A 23,495-nucleotide genomic window follows, 5' to 3' on the forward strand; every position below is an offset into this window, starting at 1 on the left:
ATTCAGTCTTTCTTGTTTTTTATAAATTTGTTTTTGTTCTGTGCTCAACATCCGCCAAAATTTATGATTGTTTTATTGTTCATTTAGTTGAATTCTCTTTGATACTCTCGATTTGTCATTGTCTGTGGCCTTCTCGACACGCTGATTATTGATATTATAGCAAAATTACCATACTTTAAAGGATAACATTTGAAAAGACAATAATTTAAAAAATTCGATCATAAATAAATTCGTTCGATAAATCAATTTTATCGACAAATTAATACTACAACAAGAATCTGAGCCCAGTATAACAACGAACTGACAACCAATCTTCGAAATTGTCTGTAGACTATTTGCCCTACTGTAGATCGCGATCGTACTGCTGGAAGTGTCCGTGCAACAACACAAGTGAAATATGAAACAGTGTCACATACAATGTCATATGTATAATCGTGTCGTAAGCATTTGTCAAGCTAACATAAATAGGGTTTTGGACAAATATAGCTAACCCAATTGGAGTGTAAAGTCAATGGGGGAATCGTGGAGCTAAGTTATGAATTGTACCTTAACGTTAGGAGTTTCATGCCCAATAGTTGACCATAATGAAGGATACTTACTCGGTGCCCTTGCATTCGACATCCGGTTGACAGGTGGTCAGAAAGTGTGGCCGCAGTTCACCAAGGAAAATCTGAAAGCAGCGATATAATTAAAATTGTTTTCCACATTTCTTCTCAACAGTACTCTCTCTCTCTCCGTCTCTCTGTCCTGAGAGAAGCAAACCAAACCTACCTTTATCGTACCGATGATGACTAGCATGGTGATAAGTCCGCGGCCATACTTCTTCGACCAGTACCAAGCCTCACGCCACGAACCGCGGCACCGCGATTCGGTTTCCGTTTTGCTCAGACTGATCGATGGCGTGTAGAGGAATGCTTCTGTCAGCCATATCTGCAAGAAAAAAAAAATAGGGTGGAGAAAATCCAATGAAAGATAAACCACCGATAAGAAGGTAGTGGTGGGCGCGATGCAGAGACATATCGAAACCCTTACTGAGAGGGTCATAGATTCAGTGTACGAGTGTGCTGGAGTGACACGTCGTATGCCATCTCGAGTGTCATAAGCGCCGTAATAGCTGCATAGGATCCTTCGAAGTGCACGGAACTTTCTTAGTCATTTCTTCAGATAACATACATTCTTGTATTGCTGTTTAATTCCTACATGGTACTTCAAGAATTATTAGGCGCATGACACTTTAATATCACGAGGTAAGGGAAATTTTTGCCAAGTCTTAGGTTGAGCTGGTAGGTACAGTACAGTGGTTGAAGGACATTAGTACACTGATTGCTACTTTATCTTCAGGTGTGACGGTGACCAATTACGAGTGGCTGTATTGGATCTTATCAGATACGGTACGGAAAGCGTCTTGAAGAGAGTCGCCAAAAGATAAACAAGCGCTCGGCGCGAAGTAGATTGTTTGGAGAGGTTTTTAAGCAAACCTTTATTTGCCGAGACGATGTTGGAATACTGTCTAGTGTAATAAGCTAATGGAATGATAGTGCAGGTATAGGCAGGTGTTGATAGAAAGATAGGTACAGATCGTAAAAATCTCACATATAGAACGCGTAAGGTTACGATTGCCAATGATAACCAAAACTATTGGAATGTTTTACTGTGCACAAGCGTGCATTCAGCAATCCATTTGATACTGTACATGAAACTAGGTATAATTTTTTAAGTTTGTATTTCAAGATTAAATTCTTCCACTGTATCGTTAAATCTGCCACTCTGCATTCAAATCTTCACAGTGTACTAAGACATATTCCTCGAGATATAAGGGATCGAGTTTCCTGGAAATCTACTGTTGACCGGGCCATGTCACGACGACGTGCTCTTCTAAAGAGTAGGCCAACATGGTGATGCTGATATGACATATTCCTAATCACTTCTTCTAGTACATTTCTTCAAGCGTTGCCATTTTTAAGCATAAAATTCCAAGGAGATATCCTTACTACTTCCTTCTCCGAATGATTCCGCAAGACTCCGATTATAAAGAATGTCTCATCATTATCTTTTCTAAATATCTTGTTTATCCATTGGCATTAATATATTTTATCAAACTTTGTAATTCTTTGAATCAAATTATCTTCCGGGATAAAGACTTCGATTACAAATATTTTATCAACATTTTTACGCACAAAGTCTACTTTCCGTAAATATAGATCCTGATGAACCCTCGCTTAATATATTCATATTTCGCTTGAAATTTTATTTTTATCACATGTTTTATCTGTGTATTTTCTGTAAAAAATATTAAAGTGTTGAACAAAAATAAAAAAGTTGCGCATTGCGTTGTTCCTACTCCTATTCCAAATCCCTAATATTCTTTCGCCTAAAGTAGTAGCATAAAATAGTATACAATATCGATGCCTGTAACCATTGAAAAATTTCTTCATAAAGCAATGTGCATCGCATCTTCCTTCGCCATCGTGTAAATCCCCAATCGCTGTCTCACAAAGATAAAGCCATTTAGAGAAACAACGCAATCCATTAGGTTGGGCACGATTAGATTTGAATGCATATCAAAGCACACAATCAAACCCATTACACCGCGCCGAGAATCATAAATCGCGTTGTAATTTAATACGAAAGGAAAAGAAAACGTGTAAACTTTGCGTTTCCCCCAACTTTACATCAAATCAAACCATCCAATCAATTTCACACCCAGCTAATGGTATGGTATGAAACCGCAGAAGAGATTGATATGATGGCGGAGGGGACGATCAGTAACTAATAAATTGTCATCCACGGTGTGAGTGAAGCGATATCGAAGAACCGGTCACTATCGTCCGATAGTGAGCCTCATAAAACATTAAAGTTGATTTAATTTTACCACCCAAAACTGTGAGTAATTGGTCGAAAAAACAAAAGGGAAGGGGAAACAATTTACGACCCGAACCGTTTTAATTCGACAAAAGCGATAATCAACCGACAGCACCGTCCGTCAGTCGCCGTGCGTGCCTGGCGGCTTTAATTAATTCATCTTCTTCAGCCGCACGATCACGGCCGGCCCGGACGAACTCCAGCGCGCGAACATGGAATGGCAAAGGGCCAGCCCGGCGGCGATAGGGAACGAGCATGAATGTTAATGTGCTGCCCTAAACCGACAGCTTACGATCTTAATCTCCGCACCTTCGGGGCGTTGAAAATCGTCGTCTTGTGGTTAATTTAGTGACCCTGACGGATGATTGGGGGGTCACTTTATTGCACGTCACCAATCACCAATATCGCGGGTTATGGTGGTCGGCGGAGGTCCAATTCTTCGATGGTTGTCCATCACTGATTCTTTGCACCCTCCGGATGACTAGCCGGCTGCCTGCTAGCCCGGAGGTCAAAATATTTAAATCACTGCATCGCAGGAAAAGACCATACACGCGCAGATGGCTGTTTGATTTATGTGAACGCCACCGCCTAGCGGACCACAACACACAACGGGGCAGGAGAACGTGTGTTTTAATTTCTTCTGTTGATCCACCAACACGTATCTGCCAGTTGTTGTTGCTGCCCACACAGATCTGTCGAAGGTGTTCGATCGTTCGAGGCGCACCACAACTACCAGCTGGACCAGCGCCAATCCGCGAGAGAGTGCGGGAGATCTGAAGAAGTCTTCCAGTGTGAGCAGCAACACCCCACGAACCAAATGCTTACACGAATGCTCATCCAGCAGCGTTTAGTGGGCCTGATCTATAACTCGTGTTTGTGCGTCGGTAGCCTTTCCATTCTCGAAAAGTTGTTCACATTTGCATCGCCAGCCATGCCTGCCGTCCTCACGACGGGTGGTACAGGTGGTGTTCGACGAGGATCGCTACTTTGTGTGGCTGGACCTCGGATATAAAATCCATCCCGATAACAACAACACGTGGATTAGCGGAGCTCGTTCGAGCTTGTCAATTCAACTGCCGTTTGACGGGTTTTTCAGCGATTCTTTTTGCTTTAATTATGCTCAACGTGTTGAACGAAATGTCAGACCTCAAATTATGACTATGCCGCAAGCGAACTACTACTATTAATAATTCATAATCCCCCATCCCACCCTGTCGGTTTGGCCAGCCAGCTGACGTGGAACAGGAATAAAGGGGAGTTCTGAGATTCTCCGGGGGGTCGGGTCGAGCTTTGAGCAGCAAAACATGTGTCAATAAGATGTTGGTTTGTGGAGGAGCCATAAATTTAATCTTTTGATTTGTGGATTTGGGTAACCGTTTGGCTGGCGCTACGCATTTAAGCGAACGTAAAATAAATTAGTATGCAGATTGAACATGTAACACGTCGCTGAGAAAAAATTCGCATTTCAAAGGGAAAGCTTATTGCTTCTCAAATTTGGTGCTCATGTATTGGTGGCATACCGTAGAATTTGCTCTGGTGCTATGATTTGCATGCAATCATCATCAAGAGTCCGTGGGTCCGTGGGCTAATAAGCAAGGACCTTAGCCACTAAGTGGCTTTAAGGCCAGTGTTCATATTTCATTATTGCTCTTTCCAAGCCTTGATGGCTCAAGCTCGTCTTGGCTATTAAATAGATCCAAAAACGTATATCAAAACAAAAAATTGATTTCTAATATTGATGAGATCTCTTACGGCGAGATGTTCCAAATGGACAGGTTAGGTTCGTCTGTTTAACTTTACCGGTGAGCTTTGTACAATAATGTCCAACTTATCCAATATTTTATTCACTGTTGGAATGGATGGCTCTGCTCATTCAATTCAAGATTAACAATAATAAAGCCGGATGATCAAGCTTACAATTCTAAATGTCAGTTTCTGCTGCAACACTGTTCTGTCTTCTATACCGATATATGTTCCCTATTAGATTGTAAGCATTTCTACATCCCTTTTATCGCGGCTTTTTATAAAAAAAGTGTGTGAATATGGTGGATAACAGCAAACACTTACCAGCGCTACCGGAATCAGCCCACTGAGCAGTATGGTGACGGTCGTTATCGTATCGCCCTTATACTCATGCTGGATCGATTGATCGTTGCAGTAGAAGCCGCGCTTTACCACTTGCGGCAGCAGGCCCAGTTCGGTCAGTATAAGAAAACAGGCGACTACAGTAAATGAAAATGGGAAAAAACAAGAGAATAAAAAGGGTTATGATTCGTGCTTGGTAATTGCTTTTCGTGTATGTGGCATAACATCATGTAGGTAGTAGTCGTAGACCGAACAGAACCTAAACCATCGGGGCTTATATTTGCTTGCTTGCTGCTTAATCGACGCGCGTTAGAGCGTCTACGGTCACAATTCCGGTGGCAATAAGTGATTGTGTTTATTCACCATCATTGTTGCACAAGTGAGCCGGGAGAGAGCTAAAAAGCTACATTCGTGATCATATGCTGTATGCTGCCGACGAAAAGGCAATAAATGATCGCGCTGTACAAATGTTTGTTGCCTTTATGAGCCGGGCAGCTTCCTAGGAGCGCCACCCGGGCAAGGGCGCCTTTTGAAGATGAACAAGCGTATACCACCCAGCCTGCACTTGGTGGTGGCCCATTCTACCAGGCTGGGTCGCTACCATTGCCATACGGTGTCGTCACACCGAGAAGTGGTGGTTGAGTAACTGGGACGTTTAGAATCGATTTTTCATTGTATGATTTATTCGTTCAATACAGTCGGGTCCCCAATATCCATGGGCACATGTTTTCCATGTGTAACCGATGGTTAGGAAAACGACGACGAATCTTGGTTTGGTGCGAGAGGCTAATTTCTTTGGTGCGTGAATAAAGTTCACGTTACGACAATGGGAAACTCCTTTAAAGGTTCTAAACTGTAAGATAGATTTCATTCGGCTATGCATTGAGCGAACTCGGTTTTTGGGCGCGTTACAAATATGGCGCCCCAAGTACCTTAAGACATAAAAAGATGTCGGACGCCACCTTTTTTATATGGCATTTTTTTGTTTTTGGTTTCGAATTTCCGTTCATTTTTACGAGGTGATTTAATAACACTTTCTGCGGGAACCGAAAAAAAAACTTAAATTCGTCTGTTGAATTCTAAACAGTGACTCTGAGTCTGAGTTCTGAACGCCGAGTGCCTTAAAATCAATTCATCGAAAGCAGTTGACTAATGTGCCCTATAAGGTGCGTGATTCATGCCCGAACTCAGCTTCTTGACGAGTGAGGCAATGACCTCAATGAGAGCCCTCAGCTTCCGTTAGGTACAGAATGGTGTATGTCCTTATCAAGCAACACATTTGACTGCCTGGACCTTAATTGATAAAGCACACAAATCGTTCGAAACAAAACGAACTGCTGTTTGTCGGTTGGTGCTCAACTTCGAAACAGGGAACAGAGAACCCGGAGATAAAATGCGGGCATAGGTAGGGAAACCACTAGTGTGTGTTGGAAGTGATTGAATTTAATGACTTCTTTTTTGGATGACCAGATTCATCATGAAGCCAATTACCAATTCATTACACGTGAGCCTCTCTACGATAAGAACGGACAACAGGCCAGCACTGCATGAAAGTGGTTGTCCGATAATGAACCAAGGTGCGGACCGTTCGTTCGTTCACTTAGTTCAAGGTACTTATGCTTACCCCGGCTGATGAGAGCATATGGTCATCGTGATTAAAAATATTCTCCTCCCAATCGCCTTCCCTAGTTCTAATAATAAACCAGAAACACAACTGCTGGGCGACATTTGTGAATGCAGAATGCAATGCCCGTGATCTGTCTGCAATGCAATGTTCCCCGAGGTGCGATATGCAAAAATGGTGTGTAATTTGCTGCTGCTGCAAAAAAAAAAACTGCACCATGAACCTGACCGGTTTGGTAAGTGTTAGAACACCTGGGCACCAAAGCTTGGCGGCAAAACGGGAAATGCAGATGGTCGATGGGCAAAAAAGGGTGTTGTAATATTGGGCCCTTTTTCCACCGTCATCCACCGCAAAAAACCCAACCCATTCGAGTCGTTCGAGTGACATTGAAAACGTGTTACGTTATGAAAACTCGGCATTATCTATTACACACACTCGCACAAGAAGCCATCCGTTCTGTAGCGATGAAGCACAACCGGTGCGACCGTGCAGCTTTGAAGCTGGTTTGTGGTGCGAATGTTACGTAGGTAGGGGCTGAAGAAATGGGAAAATCAACCGAACGAAGAGAGGTGTAGTAATACTATTAAATAACTATTTCCAAGTGGCCATTAGTTGATCGCCTTATGTGACACAGTTACGGTGAGAAAAAGCCCATCTAATGGTTCTTTACGATTGCCGTAATTAACTAAGTACGTTATTTATTTCCTTAGTTGATAGTATTAATTTGTAAGGCAATCGTTTTTTTATGTTGTTGATCTAAACTAGTTATGTAAAATATGGCTCTACTTCAATCCATCCCGTGGGATTGTATGCGAGAAAATCTTTCACAGTCCGAGTAGAAAAATTGAAAAAACTGTTCTAACATCTTAAAAGTTATAATAATTAAACAGTGCCACAAGAGCAATTAAACTTTATCGATCAGAAGAATTTTCGCTTGTTGAAGTTGATCACGTAAAGGTTGCAACGTTGATGAAGCAAAACGATCGATGATGCTTAAATAGCCCAAGAAGTGATGACTCTCTGGAGGTACATAGAAACTTGTTAGATTGGTTTTGCCCCAAAATCGGCAAATTTTGTATCTTTACATACGTAATCAACAATCTTTTAGGGGGGTAGTTTTGGAATCATTTACCAATTGCTTTAAAATTCAAATAGTCCTCAAACTTTAGCTCCAATCACATTTCGATCTTGTATCAGTGTAGACCGTAGCCTTCTATAGTCTCAGAATATACCAAATTTAAGTTTCGCTTTAGTCATTTTTTTTGTTATGAACTACAGTGTGTTCTAGACATCTTCTTCTTCTTTCTTGGCCTAACGACCTCTTAAGATCATGCCTGCCATTTCTGTCTTACTAGACTCATTGATACTGTATTGTTGGACAATCAGTCCTCACTATGAGGGGAACGGCCTAGATGGGATAAGAACCCCGGTCCTGCCGTGTGAAGACCGGTTCCGTTGTCACCTCGGCCTCTGGACAGCCGCCGTGTGCTGGACATAGATTTATTTATAGACATTTTTAGCAGATCAGTTCCATCGATTTTGTTCAGTGAATTCGAAAGAGTCCTCCTACCAGGATTATTTTGAGATTTGAGCCAAATTTTCAAAATGTTACTCAAAAAGGACCTTTTTTGACAATATATTTTAATTCTCCATCTTTATTTGGCAAGATACGCTTTATTAAAGCTACTTAAGTTTTCGGCTATAGTTTCAAAAATATGGCCGCAATAAAATATCCAAATTTTAAAGACTTTTTTTAGATAAAAAAGTCTCAAATTTCTTTAACGCATTATAATGCTGTATGGAAAAAATAAAGCTATAAAAATATTTAAAAAATGTAAATAACATTAATAGATATAATCGTTTCACACATCCACTCGGCAACCTCTACCACAGACGAAAAAGGGGCGTAAGAGTCCATAATATGTTAAACAATCTTAATCAATACATTCCCGAACACCTGTGCACCCTTCGCTCCGTGCGCTCGACCATACACACCGTCAGCAGAAAGATAAAAGTCGATGATCGTAATTAATTAAGCGTCCCAGTTTGGCACCACTGCGAAACCAAACGCCCGAAACGGCGCAAGGATGCAAGGTGAAGAAAATCGTCGTTTGACTGAACAAAAAAAACGTTTCGCAAAACGACAAATTGACGGCTCGCAGTTCAACGATGAAGCAAACGATGGCTTTATTATCACACGACATTTATGGATTGTTTGTCACCGGCCATCGGCATGCAGAATTTATGAGCATCGTGTGAAAAACGGAGACGTGTGGTGGTAGTGTTAATGAACGAAACGCATGAAAACCGATCCAATCTGCGTTACGATTATTCTGAGTGGAGGTTCTTGTTAGCTGGTGCATGGGAGGCTTTAGCAGTGAATTGATGCTTATAATTAATTTTTCTTTTATATCCCATAGTGAGAAGGAGCGAATCATAATTAACAAACGTCAAGGTTTTCTGCACGATCGTCCAATGTCTTCCGGTACAGGCGAGCGATACGGAACCTTTGTGAAGTTGGCTTAACTTCAGATTTACCAACACGAAACCGGTTGCTTACAAGATAATATTTTATACGCTCAGCATAATATCACACATAAAATCGAAAGCCACTCAGCCGACATTCTTCTGCGCGCGTCTTGAAGCATTATTTCATTGAGAAGAATGTTTATGCTGCCGTTAGGAATTTAAATGCTACTGACGATAATAAATGGGTTACAACAAAGATAGTTTGCTGCACCCGTTTCGATTACTCCCTGGGTCAGCTGAGTGATGGATGACGAAGAGTTTTATGTTGCTGCCCTGCTTTCGAAACTTTGCCAGTCCGTTCTAATCCAAATGCTATCATCAACTATCGCTTACGTCGCGTCTAAAATCATTCAAACGTTCACAATCATCATCCGAAGAACAAAAAAGTCACACACAAATGACCCATAAATCCACCCTCGTAGAAGCCCCCATTGTTTGTGTTGCGCTTCGATGTCGGGAATTGTTGTGTGCAAGGATCACGGCAGTTGCCGCTGCCTCTAATCCTCAGCACCAGCATTTTTCGCCGACCAGCCACAGCTGTTCATCACGTCCTCGAAAGAAGCTCGAAGATCATCGTTCCGGGTGAATGTTGCGAACTGCATACGAATGTTGGGAATTAGAAGCAGATGACGAGTTTTTTTTATGGTTTGAGAAGGCACCGTAGCGATTATGGTGAGCTAATGATGACTGATTTATGCGCCGTTCCGTCCACGATTGGCGGTTCGATCATAGGAGCGGGTTTTTGTTTTGTTTTGAGGATGTATTGCAAAACGATCAATGGGGGAGGTGGCTTTTTTATATGGTTGGGGGTACATGTTTCGAAAGGACGGTTTTTTTAAGCCTTTGAAATGCCGTGTGATCTTCTTTTTGTTTCGAAAATTTCGGAATTTTAAAATCGGTAGATAGAATTATTTAAAATCAAATCAAGATAAAAATATGAATTTGGTTCGGTAGAGTAGTAACTAAACAGAGTTTCGTCAAAACTATGAACGAACCAATAAATTGGGATGATTTGTTTTTTGTTCGCTCGAGCTCTAAGTTCATAAAGTTCTTAACATCTGTCTCGAACGCAACAACAGCTAATGCCATCGCGTTCATTAAACTGTCCCAAACATTGGGTCAAAGTCGGGCAGCATTCCATTTATGCGCACCCCTTAAAAAAACGGATCGAGTTGATGGAAAGGGGGGGAGAACAGCATTAGGAGCCAAGGTTGCGAGCCAACATTCATTTTTTGGCAATCTACACCGACCGACATTGTTATGGCATTTCATTTTGCTTTCCATAAATAAGCCACACTGAACGAGCTCCCAGTCACCCACGATTGATTTATGCGACCGTTACTGATGTGTTGCTTGTTCTGTTGTCCTCTTGGTTGCGATTCTGGGAGGGGGGGAGGGGTGGGTATTTTTTCTTCTTCAAGCTCAATAATCGTTTTTTAACGCATAATGCACACGGCTGGGTGAATGTTTCGCTTCCACCGCGTTTAAATGATACTGTCAACATTATGGCTTTCACAGCGCGATCGGCAAGCGAAGAGATCACACACGGCGTGTGCGCGCTGGCTCCCAACGCGGTGTTTTATCTTTCGCATCGCATGATACGGGAATCGGTGGCGAGTGGAGGCAAGGGCAGCAGACAGCATCAGCTTCTGGTTTGTGTTTTTGCGGAAATAATTTACGATAATTGTTCATCGGTTCATAAACAGTTTCACACTCTTCCCCGAGAGTGGATCAACGAAAGAATGATGGTTCTTCTTTCGGATGGCAAAGATCAAGGTTTCCCCTGGGGTCCCGGGAGTTGATTCAACCGACTGAAGGAGGAGAGTGTCCCCTGAAGGTTTGGAGGAAGAGAAGAATAATTCATAGTTGGGGAAATCATGTCCCAGCAGGACTGGCACAAAAGGGGAGATCCTTATGATTTCTTTGACTCATCAAAAATCCAGACATGCAACGGTCGGCTAGCTATGAGCGACTCGTGCCTCAGATTATGCACCTTATGTGACTCACTGTTTTGGTATGAGGTATGCGTCAGAAATGTGCTTGAGTCACGCAAAGTCTACATGGCTACGCAATCTTTATCAAAATGAAATTAATTTAAGCATGCTAGAGAAACGGTGAACACTAACCATCTAATTTATAATATGAAGATTTATTACTTTCCCTATGCTTGAGTGTCTTACGGTTTTCCCTATTTTTCGCTTTCAATTATTGCTGGCTTATGGAATCTACCAAAGCAGTAATAATCTTAAATCAAATGGCAAAGCTGCAGATATCGTCACCCATCGCCATCGGCTCCATTAAAATAAACACTCAAAACGATTAAAACTGCAAACGCATTGGTTACGGCACGTCGTAAATTACTCGATCGTACGCTTCACATCAAATAAATCATAATTGTAATGAACATGCGGCGCTGCGCGGTTCACAATACTCTTCTTGGCCCATTTTAATGCTAATGAGTGCGAACGATCACAAGCGTTGCATTAAATATAATAATGTGCAACACATCGCGGGGCGCCTGGGACGCGGGATTGCTTTTCATCCTGTTTCTGCGTCGATTATTATTTTCTTGGCTTTAGGCAGTTTACGAAATGTCGCACCCTTTCCGCATGATACATGGCCCGGTTCGATTTGAGGAAGGAAATCGATAAGCGAACAACAACCATATCCCGAGGGTTGATGGTACCTGTTGCGTCGACATATGGATAATTACGATGATGTTGATGATGGCAACCTTGATATTGCTCCGCAGGTGGAAGTAGATTTTATTTTTAGGGACCAGCCAAGGCAACACACCCTTGGAGATCGACCTCACCCCGGGGAAATGTCCCAGGGCGTCGATGCTTTTCCTGAGTATGTGGGTCTGGGATTTGTGGGATAGGCGTTGATGTGAAGGTTAGCTTAATAATACGTTGCTGTTCTTAAATGGTTTTTTTATAGAACTAGTTATTTTACAACAATTTGCGAAGTTATAGCAACTTGAACGTAGTATAATTGTAAACGGACGTTGACTTAAGTTTTAAAAATTAGCTGGACACGACTGTCGATACTTCACAGACGATCGAGCTCCAGCCATTAGGGGCTGTTAAGGCAACCATGTTACTTGAACTTTGAATTTTGAACTCAGCTGAATCTACTAGAATTCGTAGGGTTAAAGCACCCGAAAAAGCGATCGAACAGTCTCTAATGGCATTGACTCCTTCCCAATTGAAGTTTCCCAAAAATTGCCTAATGAATATCAACAAACCTGACGAGTAATCAAATCTTGTTTTTCCGTTTTTGCTAAACACAACATAAGTTTAGAATTCCGCGTGTATGCAAATGTTCAAGATTTGCATTGAAATTCTTGTCCATACAACCAAAAACGACCAAACATCTCTATAAAATCGTTTGAGAAACCTGATTAGCCGATCTGCATCGTGAATCGATTTAACCGCACCAAAAATCGAAATTAGTCATAACTTTTCATCAATCGTTAATTTATTCATAATTTTATTGACATTCTGATAAGTTTTGCGATTCCTCTTCTTGCCGCACGCTTAATTTTACGCTCGCATGGGCAAGAACCGGAATGTTTGACGGTGCATTTTGGCGAACTTTCTGCGCGGTGAGCGGATAATTTGAATTTATGCAACGAAAAAAAAAAAAAACAGGATCGGAATTATTAATTGGTTTGTTAGCTCCGAGCTCATAATCTTATGATAAACGGAGGGATTCAGCGATCGTACCGCTAGTTTATGGCAAATTTAATCCCAACCCGTCGGTGGTATCCTTCTTTCTGCGTGACTACATCACTGCTGTTTGCTGTCAGCTTATACAGATCGTGGCATGCAGCCGGCAACAGTTTGCATTTGCAATAGTAATTGTAGTAGGTTTGGGAATGCTTCCCGAAGAAAAAAAAAAAAACAAACCGGAAAGCTTATCAAACTCTTCCATCTTTCCCGCCTGCTGGAAGAAGTTCAAGGGAAAAATCTTTTCATCTCTCAACTGTACTGCTCCGCGTATAAGTAATCAGCAGTTTCCCCGATCATCAGAGCTCACAACATCATCCGCACACGGTGAGCATACAATTTATGGGCATCATAAAAATATGTCATTCATTTGCGAATATTCACACATACTCGGTTAAACGTTCGCGGACGTAGAGGTAGAAAGAAACGCCGTTTCGGAGCTATTATGGTCGGTGTATATGCACGGCTAGCCTATAATTTTTCCCCATACCGCGGCACCTTTTGTTCGCGATTGCTTTGATCGTTGCGTGATCCTTGCCGTTTCCTGCAAGCTTGGCCCACCATCTAATATGGTCGTGAGAATGTTTGATTGTATACATGTTTATGCCCTCCAAAACCCTGGAGGCACACGATGCTCTGGCGTTGTTTAAACGGTAAAACTACGTATATATGTAGAGCCACAGGAAATTGATCCATTGTAAAGCGATACCGGTGATCGGGAATCGATCGGAATGGGTGCGCGCTTTTATTGATGCGGAAAAGGTGTAATTTTGGCAGATTATCATGCTGCGTTTGATTTATGTCGATCGCGTTATTTATTTTCGTCAGGAAGTTTGATTTACAAACCGGTGATCTCAAAAGGGTCATTTTACTCAGACCGTACATACGGATATTGAGGTCCGAATTCGTTCCAAAGATAGAACCAAAACTCAGCTAATTAGCCTGGAATTTGAACTCGCAGCAATTAGCATCACTAGTTAACAGAGGGAAATGAGTTTTAGCCGAACTATGTTAATTGAAACCACAACCCAACTTTTACAAATTCCCAATCGTGTTTGAAGTGCTCCGCTAACAGAAAACCAACAGCCCCGTGGCTCTTCGTGTTTGCCGTTCGTCTTAACAAGCATACGGTGGTACATCAATCGGTGGTAATAAGGGATAGATAAATACTCCAAAAAATGGATTGTTTGGATATTTTTGATGAGTAGACTGGAGCACAAAAGAACACCCGAATTGTTCGCCTCTAAACGCAACGGCTTGCAAGATTAATCATCCTATCGGTGCACCTCTTATGTCTTGCAACGTGAGTTGCATTATGCAAACGGCTTACATCACATACTCATCATATCATTATCGTTAATCGAAAAGAAAAAGCCAGCATCCTTTTCCCACTGCTTGAGCGGTGAATGAAAAAGCCGTACGCCGTCGTTCTAGAATTACTGAAAGACGAACTATTCCTCCCAAGGGGGCTCATTGGCTAAAGAGGACCAACCCCCTTTTTGCTTTGTACTCAGCGCTGTACTCGTTCCGCTCAAGATCAAGTTTCGCAACGGTCGTACAATTTAAACCCTTTTTTTTCATTGCTTCACCAGGGAAAGGGAACGTTTCAGGCGACAACAGGAAGAAATTATTACGCATCTCATATCAACAATTGTTGCTGGTTGTCTAGCTGCCATGCTCATCATAAGTGCGTACTGCTTCGAGCGTGTTTCGAGGGTTAAACAGGGTGAAAATGTTTTTTTTATAACGAGAGGAATTCTTATTTCTTGGACAAAAGCCGCTCAGGGACAATGAACCTTTTTAGCACATGGGAACAACAAAAGGGAAGAATGTATAAGAATAATTTTAATATATAAAATAAGGGTGAGGAATCGTGATGATAACTGGAATTATCAATGTGAGAATGTGAGCATCACCTTCCAAAGCGACAAGGATCTTAAGTGTTGGCAGATGTGTAAGATATATGGAAAAGATATCTATACTAGTAATTGAATTGAAGAATTGAAGAATTCAGCTATGAGTAAATTCAGTCAACATAGCCAGACTAATCTGAGCCAATTCCGAGCTTGTAGTATCAAAGTGGAAGATATTCAAGAAAAAGATACGTTTTAATTTTTTTTATCTATCTCAATTATACTGGTTCTAGGAATCGTCCTTAGATCACAACAGTTTAATTAAGAGATATTCTGCGGCTTTAACCTATTCATTATTTGTTCCACCAATCAATCATCATCCATTCAAAGTTGCGCGTATCAATTTCACTATTGAAGGTTGATCGAACCAATTTGTACCAAGCAGCGTATAGCGTTACCAAACAATAACCGGTTTCATCCTCAACTTTGATTTCCAACGAACAAATCTACGCCATCGCTGATCCACACAACATCTCGGCGCTGTCATCGCGGTCCCCGAGACACGCGTACCGCGCAACTTCTGTAAGATTGTAATTTTAGCTGCAAAGCCACACACGGCTGCGGTCGGAATGCCCCCAGCATGTGATTCATTCGTTGATAGAAAAAAAAGAAGGCAGAAACAAAAAATGCTCCTTATCCACCGCGATGAAACACAATCCTCTCGCCCATGCGTAACAGGTAAGATCGGGGGGGTTTCTGTTGGTAGATGAAGATAAGAAAACTTCCTCTGGGGGGAAGTAAGGCTTACGAGGTCAGGAATCGTTGTCTTACTCACGACAACAGACACATCACGAGCGTCATCGCACGATGTGCATAGGATATAGTGGCAGCACCGGTGGAAGATGAATTCCTCGATGGACTGCATCGCTGCATCTGTGACTGAATCATCATAAAGCAGCGCATCGACAATTCCCATCAGCGGCAATAACATTTGCCACCGCGATTGTCCGCATCCTTGGCTCAGGGGAAGCGTGAAGTGAACATCTTTAACAACGTCTCCGATTATTCCGAGGATGTAGTAAAAGCGAACCAAGCCTGATGATCGGCTTGGATGCTAAACTATTCAAACAAGAGCGAGACAGACACATAGCGCGCACACATGTTCGCTTCCCTTAGGATGAGGTGCATAACAGCACGGCAACAGAGAACACGAACGGGTTGGGAAGTATACAAAACAAATCAAACATTTCTATTTGTTTGTTCACTCCGAGAGCCCGGCTGTGCGCCGGAAGAAGAACCATTCTTGGTGGTTTCTTGGCCCATTTGCATCGGTACCGTCTAGGCGCACACACTTCTTTGCAGCAACGAAAAAAAGAAAAAAAACAGTCGAAACGAACTCGTTTTTCTCGCACGATCCTCGACGAGATGCAACGGTGCATGTCACCCGGGTGTGCTCACGCGCGCGCACACGCTTGTTCCGATGTGGCTTCCCCTCTTTTTTTGAAATGCGCGTCAGAACACATGCCCCTTTCTTTGCTTGACACATGCCTTATTTGTCGTGCACGATGGAGAAGCGATAGCTCTCACATAACTCACATTTCGGGCAGTGGATCTTTACCTTATTCTGTTGTTTATTGGGATTTCCTGTCGTTAGATAAATACTTTCAATATTATTTTAGATCAATATTTTGAGTGGTTTGGTTCCTGAGATGAAATAATTATCAAATACAAGTCATGACTCAAGTCTTCATTGGAAAACATTTTTCAATCAAATAGAGTGCATGGAGACATGAGGAACCGTGCTGAGCATGCATCCTCCACAGTACAATGACAAACAAGCCAATTAGCAGGATACACAGCCAATAACCGTCGCCAACAATGGATCAAGTCGGTGCCCATGTCCTCGCTCTCTCTCTCTGTCTCTGTAATAGGAAAGGAACACAAATTCCAACCCTAGTCCCAGATGGCCACATCGTGTTAACCGGGTTCCGATGTACTTATGCGGATGCGTTGCTCCCGCTTCGGAGAGCTGTGGCATGCAGCAGCTACACACACACACGCACACTCTTTCTACTTCGTTGTTCCAGGAATTCCTGGTGCATGTAGTCGCCGGTGCATCATCCCCATGTCTTCCCAAGATCTGCGCACGTGGAATGCGTTTCACCTCCATGGTGCACATGGTGTACCAGCCAGCCGGCAACTCAACAATAATTACGTGGCAATGTGCATCTCCTCTCGGCCGATCCGCGCGCCGTCGCCGCTACACAACACTTCGCCCTATGCCTTGATTGATGAATTGCTGACACGTCTATCATTTGTTTTGGGTGTCCCTGAGTGTTTTCTTCCCATTTTCAGCCAACTTGCCTGGCTGTTGCCAGTGTTTACCAGACAGAAACTGCACGGAACAGAAACGAGAAATAAAAGATTTGGTAGCGCGCAAAGTAAAACCCCTTTTCTGTTTTACGACCTTGCATAGCTCCTAACCCTGGGCGGCGATTTGACGGAGGGGTCTTTACCCGGCCGCTACAGTCTTCACACTAATGAGTGTGCCGTACCGTGTTATGGGTGTTCCGAAGAACAACGTGACACAGCGGTAAAAGTTTCCGGCAAAACCAAAAACCACAAAACGTTCCCCCGCCACTGTTCCGGAGGCGTCCGGTATGGCTGCAAGACGTGTGCATTCAAGACGCGCGTCTGGGATGCATCGGCGCCGAGGGAGTTTGGGCTTTTAGAAAGGGATTTCGTTTAGCCATTGGTTACATCGGAAACATAGAAAACCCATCACACTAATCACCGGGTAAATGTCTCCGAACGAGTTGTTGTTTCCCCGGTTTCGACTCAATTGATTTCCCCATTCCGATTTACGAGTGATGGATGGATCATCTGGATGGTCTAAAACTGGTACATTCAAAAGAAGTCTTATCAAGCACTGTTCGATATCAACCGAACAAAAAAAAAACCGATTAGAGGACAGTAAAGGGTGTACGGTTTTATGATCGAACATCAGCTGCCAAGGAAAGGTTCGTATTCGATGGTGTCCCATGTATGCATGGCTGCTAGTGCTCATAATGCTTGGATGAGTTTTATTAAGCACAAGAGGTTTTAAATCATCGATTATGCGATCATAAAAGAACATAATTTAGAAACGATGTTTATGTTTTATAGCTGAGCCATAGGTGGGTTGAGTCGCTTAAAATGCTAATGTGGGATTGAATCGATTTGTTGAAGTAATTTTACTCTGCTGTCTGCAATTTAAAATTCTATTAATTTTTCATATGAATGGAAAGCTTCTTCAAAGTGCAGAGAAAACCATTATTTGATTTTAGAAGTAAACCTATTCATAGAAAAAAAAATCCAATATCACAACTTCAATTCAGGAAACAAAGCAAGCAACCGGTAAGCTGCTCAATGAATGGCCCCGGAATTAGTCACCGCACGAACAGTCATTCAAGCTTTCTAGCTACGGTTAGCTACGCCTAACAATGCACCACGATGCAGACCATGCAGCTGTAGCAAATTGCAAGTGAAAAGGGAAATAAACACATTCGCTATACTTCGCATACATGCATACGAAAACAACCGGAACCAATTTTTTCGCAGTCACTCTTCGGCACCAGGGCAGGGGGAAAAAGGCGTTACATTTCATCTTGCGCAGAAGACGCGGTACGGCCATTTTTCTTCCAACGCTGGGCAAAGGAAAGAAAGAAAAAGCCTTTGCAGTGCAAGTGTCGCTGCATCCTAATGTTGGGCCGGGCGTCGTGACTGTAAAGCGACATAAATCAGATTTTTCCACCAGACAGGCATGCATCTATTCCACGGTGCGGCTAAGGGTGCAGCGGCTTATAAGGGATAGACCTTATTTCCCTCGCCACACAAATCATGATTGCATTGCAGCAAAACCCCAGCGCAATACACTGTGAACCGGACAGCACTGATAAGGGCCACGGTACGACCATTTGTATCCTCCGGTCTAGCGGTCGCCGGGCCGAGAAATACATTGGTAGTGCAAAATGTGAAAAAAGAAAAAATCCTAATGACAAACGCACCCGTAACGCATCATTAGCGTTCTGAGTGGTTAGGTCCGACGTTGGCTAGCTCGATCGATCGAGTTTCTTCACCTCGACTTGACCGAAAGCGGGGGGTGGGGGGACGAACGAGGGCGAAAAAAGATGAAAGGGACCGCTGCATAGAATCGACGATCTGCAAATCGTTGTGCGTTGGTGAGCTTTATTTTCACAGTCGCCGGGTTGGGATGGCTTGTTTGCCTGTGCTACGATTTGCTGTGCTGCGATTTCCACCCCGCGACGGACAACAGTTTCCCAGTCAAGCGATCCGGTTACAGTGAGCTCAGAGCGCAGAGTATCGCCGACGATCGTACCAAATCCGCGAAACCCCACCGCGGTCAGGTTACAGTACGTCACACAGTTGCACCCGTTTTGCGTTCGTTTGTTGCACTCACGATGGACGGTATTGTCGCCGGCGAAACCTTGAAGTGGACCCTGCGCACTTGTTGACATAGCAAACCTCCTACTCTGACTGTCAACCTGGGTGGTTGGTTGATGATGTAGTTGGCTACCGCGGGGGGTGACCGGTTGAGCACTGCTACACCATCTAGCGCTTACGTTTCCACGATCCTCGCGATTGTTTTGACGGAAAAGAAACGTAAACCCATTTTTGCGTAAGAACTCTGTGAGTGTAAACAAAAACACAGGCAAATTGTTGAAAAGAACAAGCAGCGACTGTCACTGGTTTTGTTCTGTTCTGCCTGTGAACCCTTCGGTAGGGGTGGATTGTTTAACGATATATACGGTGGAAAGATGCAAAGTCATTTGCGAAATTTAAGGTCTGTACAGAGATTGCAAAGATGCCAAGTCATCTAAGGAGCCATATCCGGTGACGGGATTTTTTTCATTTTGAAAACCCAAGCTGTCTGATATGAGTCTTTGGCAGGAGCTTCACATCTCAATTCTACTTTGAATGGCCCTCACTTGGAGATCGTTAAGTATTGTATCTAATACATTAAATTCTTTCTTCAATAAGTCATTATTGATTTGACATGACAGGGCGGAATGAGTCACATATTCTAAAAGAATTACCTGAAGATACCTCGAAGAAGAAGAGCCTTTTGAATGGTGCTCTTTGCCTTTCACAACGGATCATTTAGCCAACATCCTCAAGCCTCAAGGGTTTAGCCAAACAAAAAAAACTAACACAGTCCCATATCCCCACAAGCTCCTACACAAAGACCAAGGCAGTTCATTCATTTCCTAACCGGCGGGTGGGTTGCAAATGAAACAACAAACCCGTAGATAAAAACCTTCACGCTTCAGCACCACTTGCGCGTATGGCCGATGAATTCATTCCACTGTTTTAGTGCGTCTAGCCGCAAAACAATTAGGTAAGCCGAACCGGGGTTTTGCGCCAATTCCGTGCACGGTCGAAGCAAGTACGCGCTCAGGTGGCTATGGCGCCCAAATCATCCAACAAGGTGCCAAATGTGGGCGTCGACTAACCATTCATCTTGATAGCATCGCTGTTGACGTTGTTTGAAGTAAATCCAACACCGACTAGTGTATTGTGACTTCTAGCGGGCATTAAAACCAGCCAGATCTGGCGAGATAAATCGCGTAGCATTAAAGCGAAGTGTTGCAAAACCGTCGCTCTGCTGGAGCTAAACTTAAATGCGATATTTGATAATATGTATACGTTTGTTTGTCCGCTGGCGAAGCCTGGCGATTTTCTGCAACAGTTGGCGGGGAAATGGTGCAAAACTGTACGCACGTACGGGTTTGAGGGAAGTGAGAAATATAAATGACCGATTAAAAGTCGGTGGGCGTTTCGGTGCCACAGAGCAGCGTGTTTTGTCTTGCCAAAGACGACGCGCAGAAGGATTAGCATAGATAGTCATCGACAACATACAAATGATGCCTCTAGCAGTGTGCTCACCATCTTCACCAACTTCCTCCTGACCATCTGCATCTTGGAAGGGTGTTGCCGGACATTTGCAACGCCACTGCACCGCCAGCAGTAAGACAGGCGAGGGGCAGCGATTAATCTTGACCGAAATGACGATAGCAGACGGTCGTATCTGTTTAACTTTAGTGGCATGAAATCATCTTCAGTTTTGAACCGTGTCCATTTCAATCCACCAAATTCAATCGTTCACCACAGTTTCCCATGAAAAGTAGGGAAGAAAAACTTCAGCCTCCTTTGGCCACACGATCCGGCAAGGTAGCGCAAACCGGGGGGAGATCTCACATCCCCCAGAAGTTATAAAATATGATCTAAACGTTTATGGGCTGAGCTGAGACCACACCGCACTACCGGGACTTTGATTAATACGGCGAAACGGGCATGCATCGGTAGCATACATAGATTTCAAGCTCATAAACTCATAAAGTTGCAAAACGGAACCGAACCTGACCGCCGGGATGTTTGGGAAGAAAATAAAAATAGTCGACCCTACGGTCGGACACCACAAAAGCAAGCAACCGGCGGGCAGTTAAAATGTGAAATAAAAAATCTGTACCGAAAAAAGGCAAGATTTTATAACAAAAAAAACCAGCTCAACCCTCCGAAAAGTGATCTTCCTTCCTGCGGGAAGATGATAGTTTTCGGAAGGGAAAGAATAAACCCACCGATTCGAGATAGACGGCGGTCGTCCCGTAAGGTTATGGTGCGTCATAAACAAAAGCACACACGTAGAAACACCATTTGAATTGGCGTAGGTAAAATACGGCAGGGAAATAAAATCAGGCTTTAAGGGAGAATAACGATGTAACCGAACATGACTTCTTCCCAATCACAATCGATCGATCGGCGTTTTGCTGTTGTATTCGTCTGTCTCGATTATCTGCCCAAAGGGTCAAAATCATTTAGCAATAAAATTGAGAAGCAAGGCAAAAGGCTTCCCTGCTAGGTGACTTCAGAAAACCCTGAAAAAAGCTGGACCCAAAATATCCCCCTGAAACCCTTCCGGGATCGGTCGTAAAGGCAAACAATGGCAGCATCCCGATTTCGGCAACAGCAGCTTCGGAGGATTCGCGAGGAGTTGAAGTCTTGCGAGAGAATCGGTGTTGCCGGTGAAGATTTAGCACTGCAGGGAGAGAAAAAAGCGGACACAATAAAATGCCAATACGTCAAACGGAGACACTCGAGGGGCTTCGCCCTAGGCTTCGACTGTCCCAAGTTTCTGGCACTCTCGTTGACTTCCGTCGCGAATGATGATGATATAGTGGCGCACAGAAGAAAAAAAACTCAGAAGACTTCGATAAACATTTTGGCTAACAAATTTGGTCAAAAAGGGAACAAACACTTTACGACAGCACAGCAGTAAAACGGTGCCTGAAAGGAAACACACAAAAAAAAACTCCTCGTGATCGGTATCGTAAAAATTGAACACATTGTTTTCGACCGACACAGATCTTGGACGAATCAACAGGCACGCAGTGGTGAAAGAAGATCGCACAATTTAACGATTGAATGTCATAAAAATTAGCAACTACATGTACCCGCGCCGACGTGGAAGCTTTTTTTTTCGTCTTAATTATTTACGCCAGAAAAGAACGCTGGTTGAATAATAAAATTGCGTACGTTTTCGCACAACCCGGTCATGAACGTATCTCATCCACGAAAACACGCGCGTATCATCCATCAAAAAACCAGCGAGGGAAAAGACACTATCAGATAATACCGGCGGACCAGCGACGGCGAGGACAGAACGTAACGTTCCACAGACTTGGACGGCGGTGATAAGCGGACATAAGACTACGTGAAGTATCACGACCGACAACAACCACCACGGGGTAAGTCGACGCGTAACAGACATTATGCGCGCGTGCGATAGTCGTCTGGTGTGTCGCGTTGTCTTAGTGCGGCCGAAAAAAATAGAATAGAAGTCGTCCGACTGTTACGAAACTAATGCCCGTCTCTCTCTCTTGCTGGTTGGATATGCTTGATATGATACTGGAAAAGAGACGACTGCTTTCAAAAGTTCTTACTGAAGTTCAGTTTTTCAATTTTTCACATATCAATCGAAAATGGAGTTGCATCATGCTGAAAGAAACAAATCGTTCACCCCCCTTTTGTCCCGGACTGCATCCATATCGGATCGGAGAAGATGGATGAAATCGCTTTACAAATGAGCCTGCTGACAGCAAGCTGTCAAGAGCCGGCGGTTTGGATCCAAAAATTTATTGAACCCGTTACATTTGTTCGGAACAGTGCACGAAACAATCACTGTTGTAACCGGCCGAGGAGCCGGATAGAGAACGAAAGATCAGGAGCGAATGGTATAATCCCATCGATGATCCGAACACTGTGATTCACACTGCGACACATATGATGCTGTATTTTTCGGAAGACCCAACAATCTTATGTAAAAAGAGAAAAACAGTTACATAAAAAAAGCGTGCCATTGATAAGATTATACTTTTTTTTCTCTTGCATTGAATCTCCTGAATGTTCTGTGCGTCAACTGGGGCGGTTTTGCGTTGGATTTTGGAGTTGACGTGAATGTCTCTTAATCGGGAAAAAGTATTATTAATACAGGTCTTTTTAACTGAGCTATTTATAGTGCGGGGTAGCAAACGTAATTATTTGGACCTTAGATAATAGCATTAGCGCATAGACAGTGTAAGGACCCTGGTTCCAGTTTTTGTATAACTTAGGTTTCTACAAGGTAATGGTTAAGGAATTAAGCGGTTCGTTTTTCAATTTTGCTATTCAGACAAAATTTTAAGTCAATATTTCAGGAGATGTGCACTACATCCAGCAGAAAGTGGAACCATTAGCTCACCAATATTCAGTTCC

At 43.1% G+C, this 23,495-nt stretch overlaps 1 protein-coding gene across 2 annotated transcripts in view; it reads right to left on the minus strand.

The window, feature by feature from the left end:
• LOC118512714 (phospholipid phosphatase 2-like) overlaps positions 1-23,495 on the minus strand; it is a 39,961-nt gene that overhangs the window by 3,789 nt on the left and 12,677 nt on the right. For both annotated transcript variants that reach the window (XM_036057554.1, XM_036057553.1), the window contains exons 2-4: positions 4,930-5,084; positions 772-930; positions 600-670 (exon numbers count right to left, since the gene is read on the minus strand). In XM_036057554.1, coding sequence (XP_035913447.1) covers positions 600-670; positions 772-930; positions 4,930-5,084 — 385 coding nt within the window. The remainder of the gene's footprint in view (positions 1-599; positions 671-771; positions 931-4,929; positions 5,085-23,495) is intronic.

Source organism: Anopheles stephensi, chromosome 3 (assembly GCF_013141755.1).
Source record: "Anopheles stephensi strain Indian chromosome 3, UCI_ANSTEP_V1.0, whole genome shotgun sequence".
NCBI classification, from domain to species: Eukaryota; Metazoa; Arthropoda; class Insecta; order Diptera; family Culicidae; genus Anopheles; species Anopheles stephensi.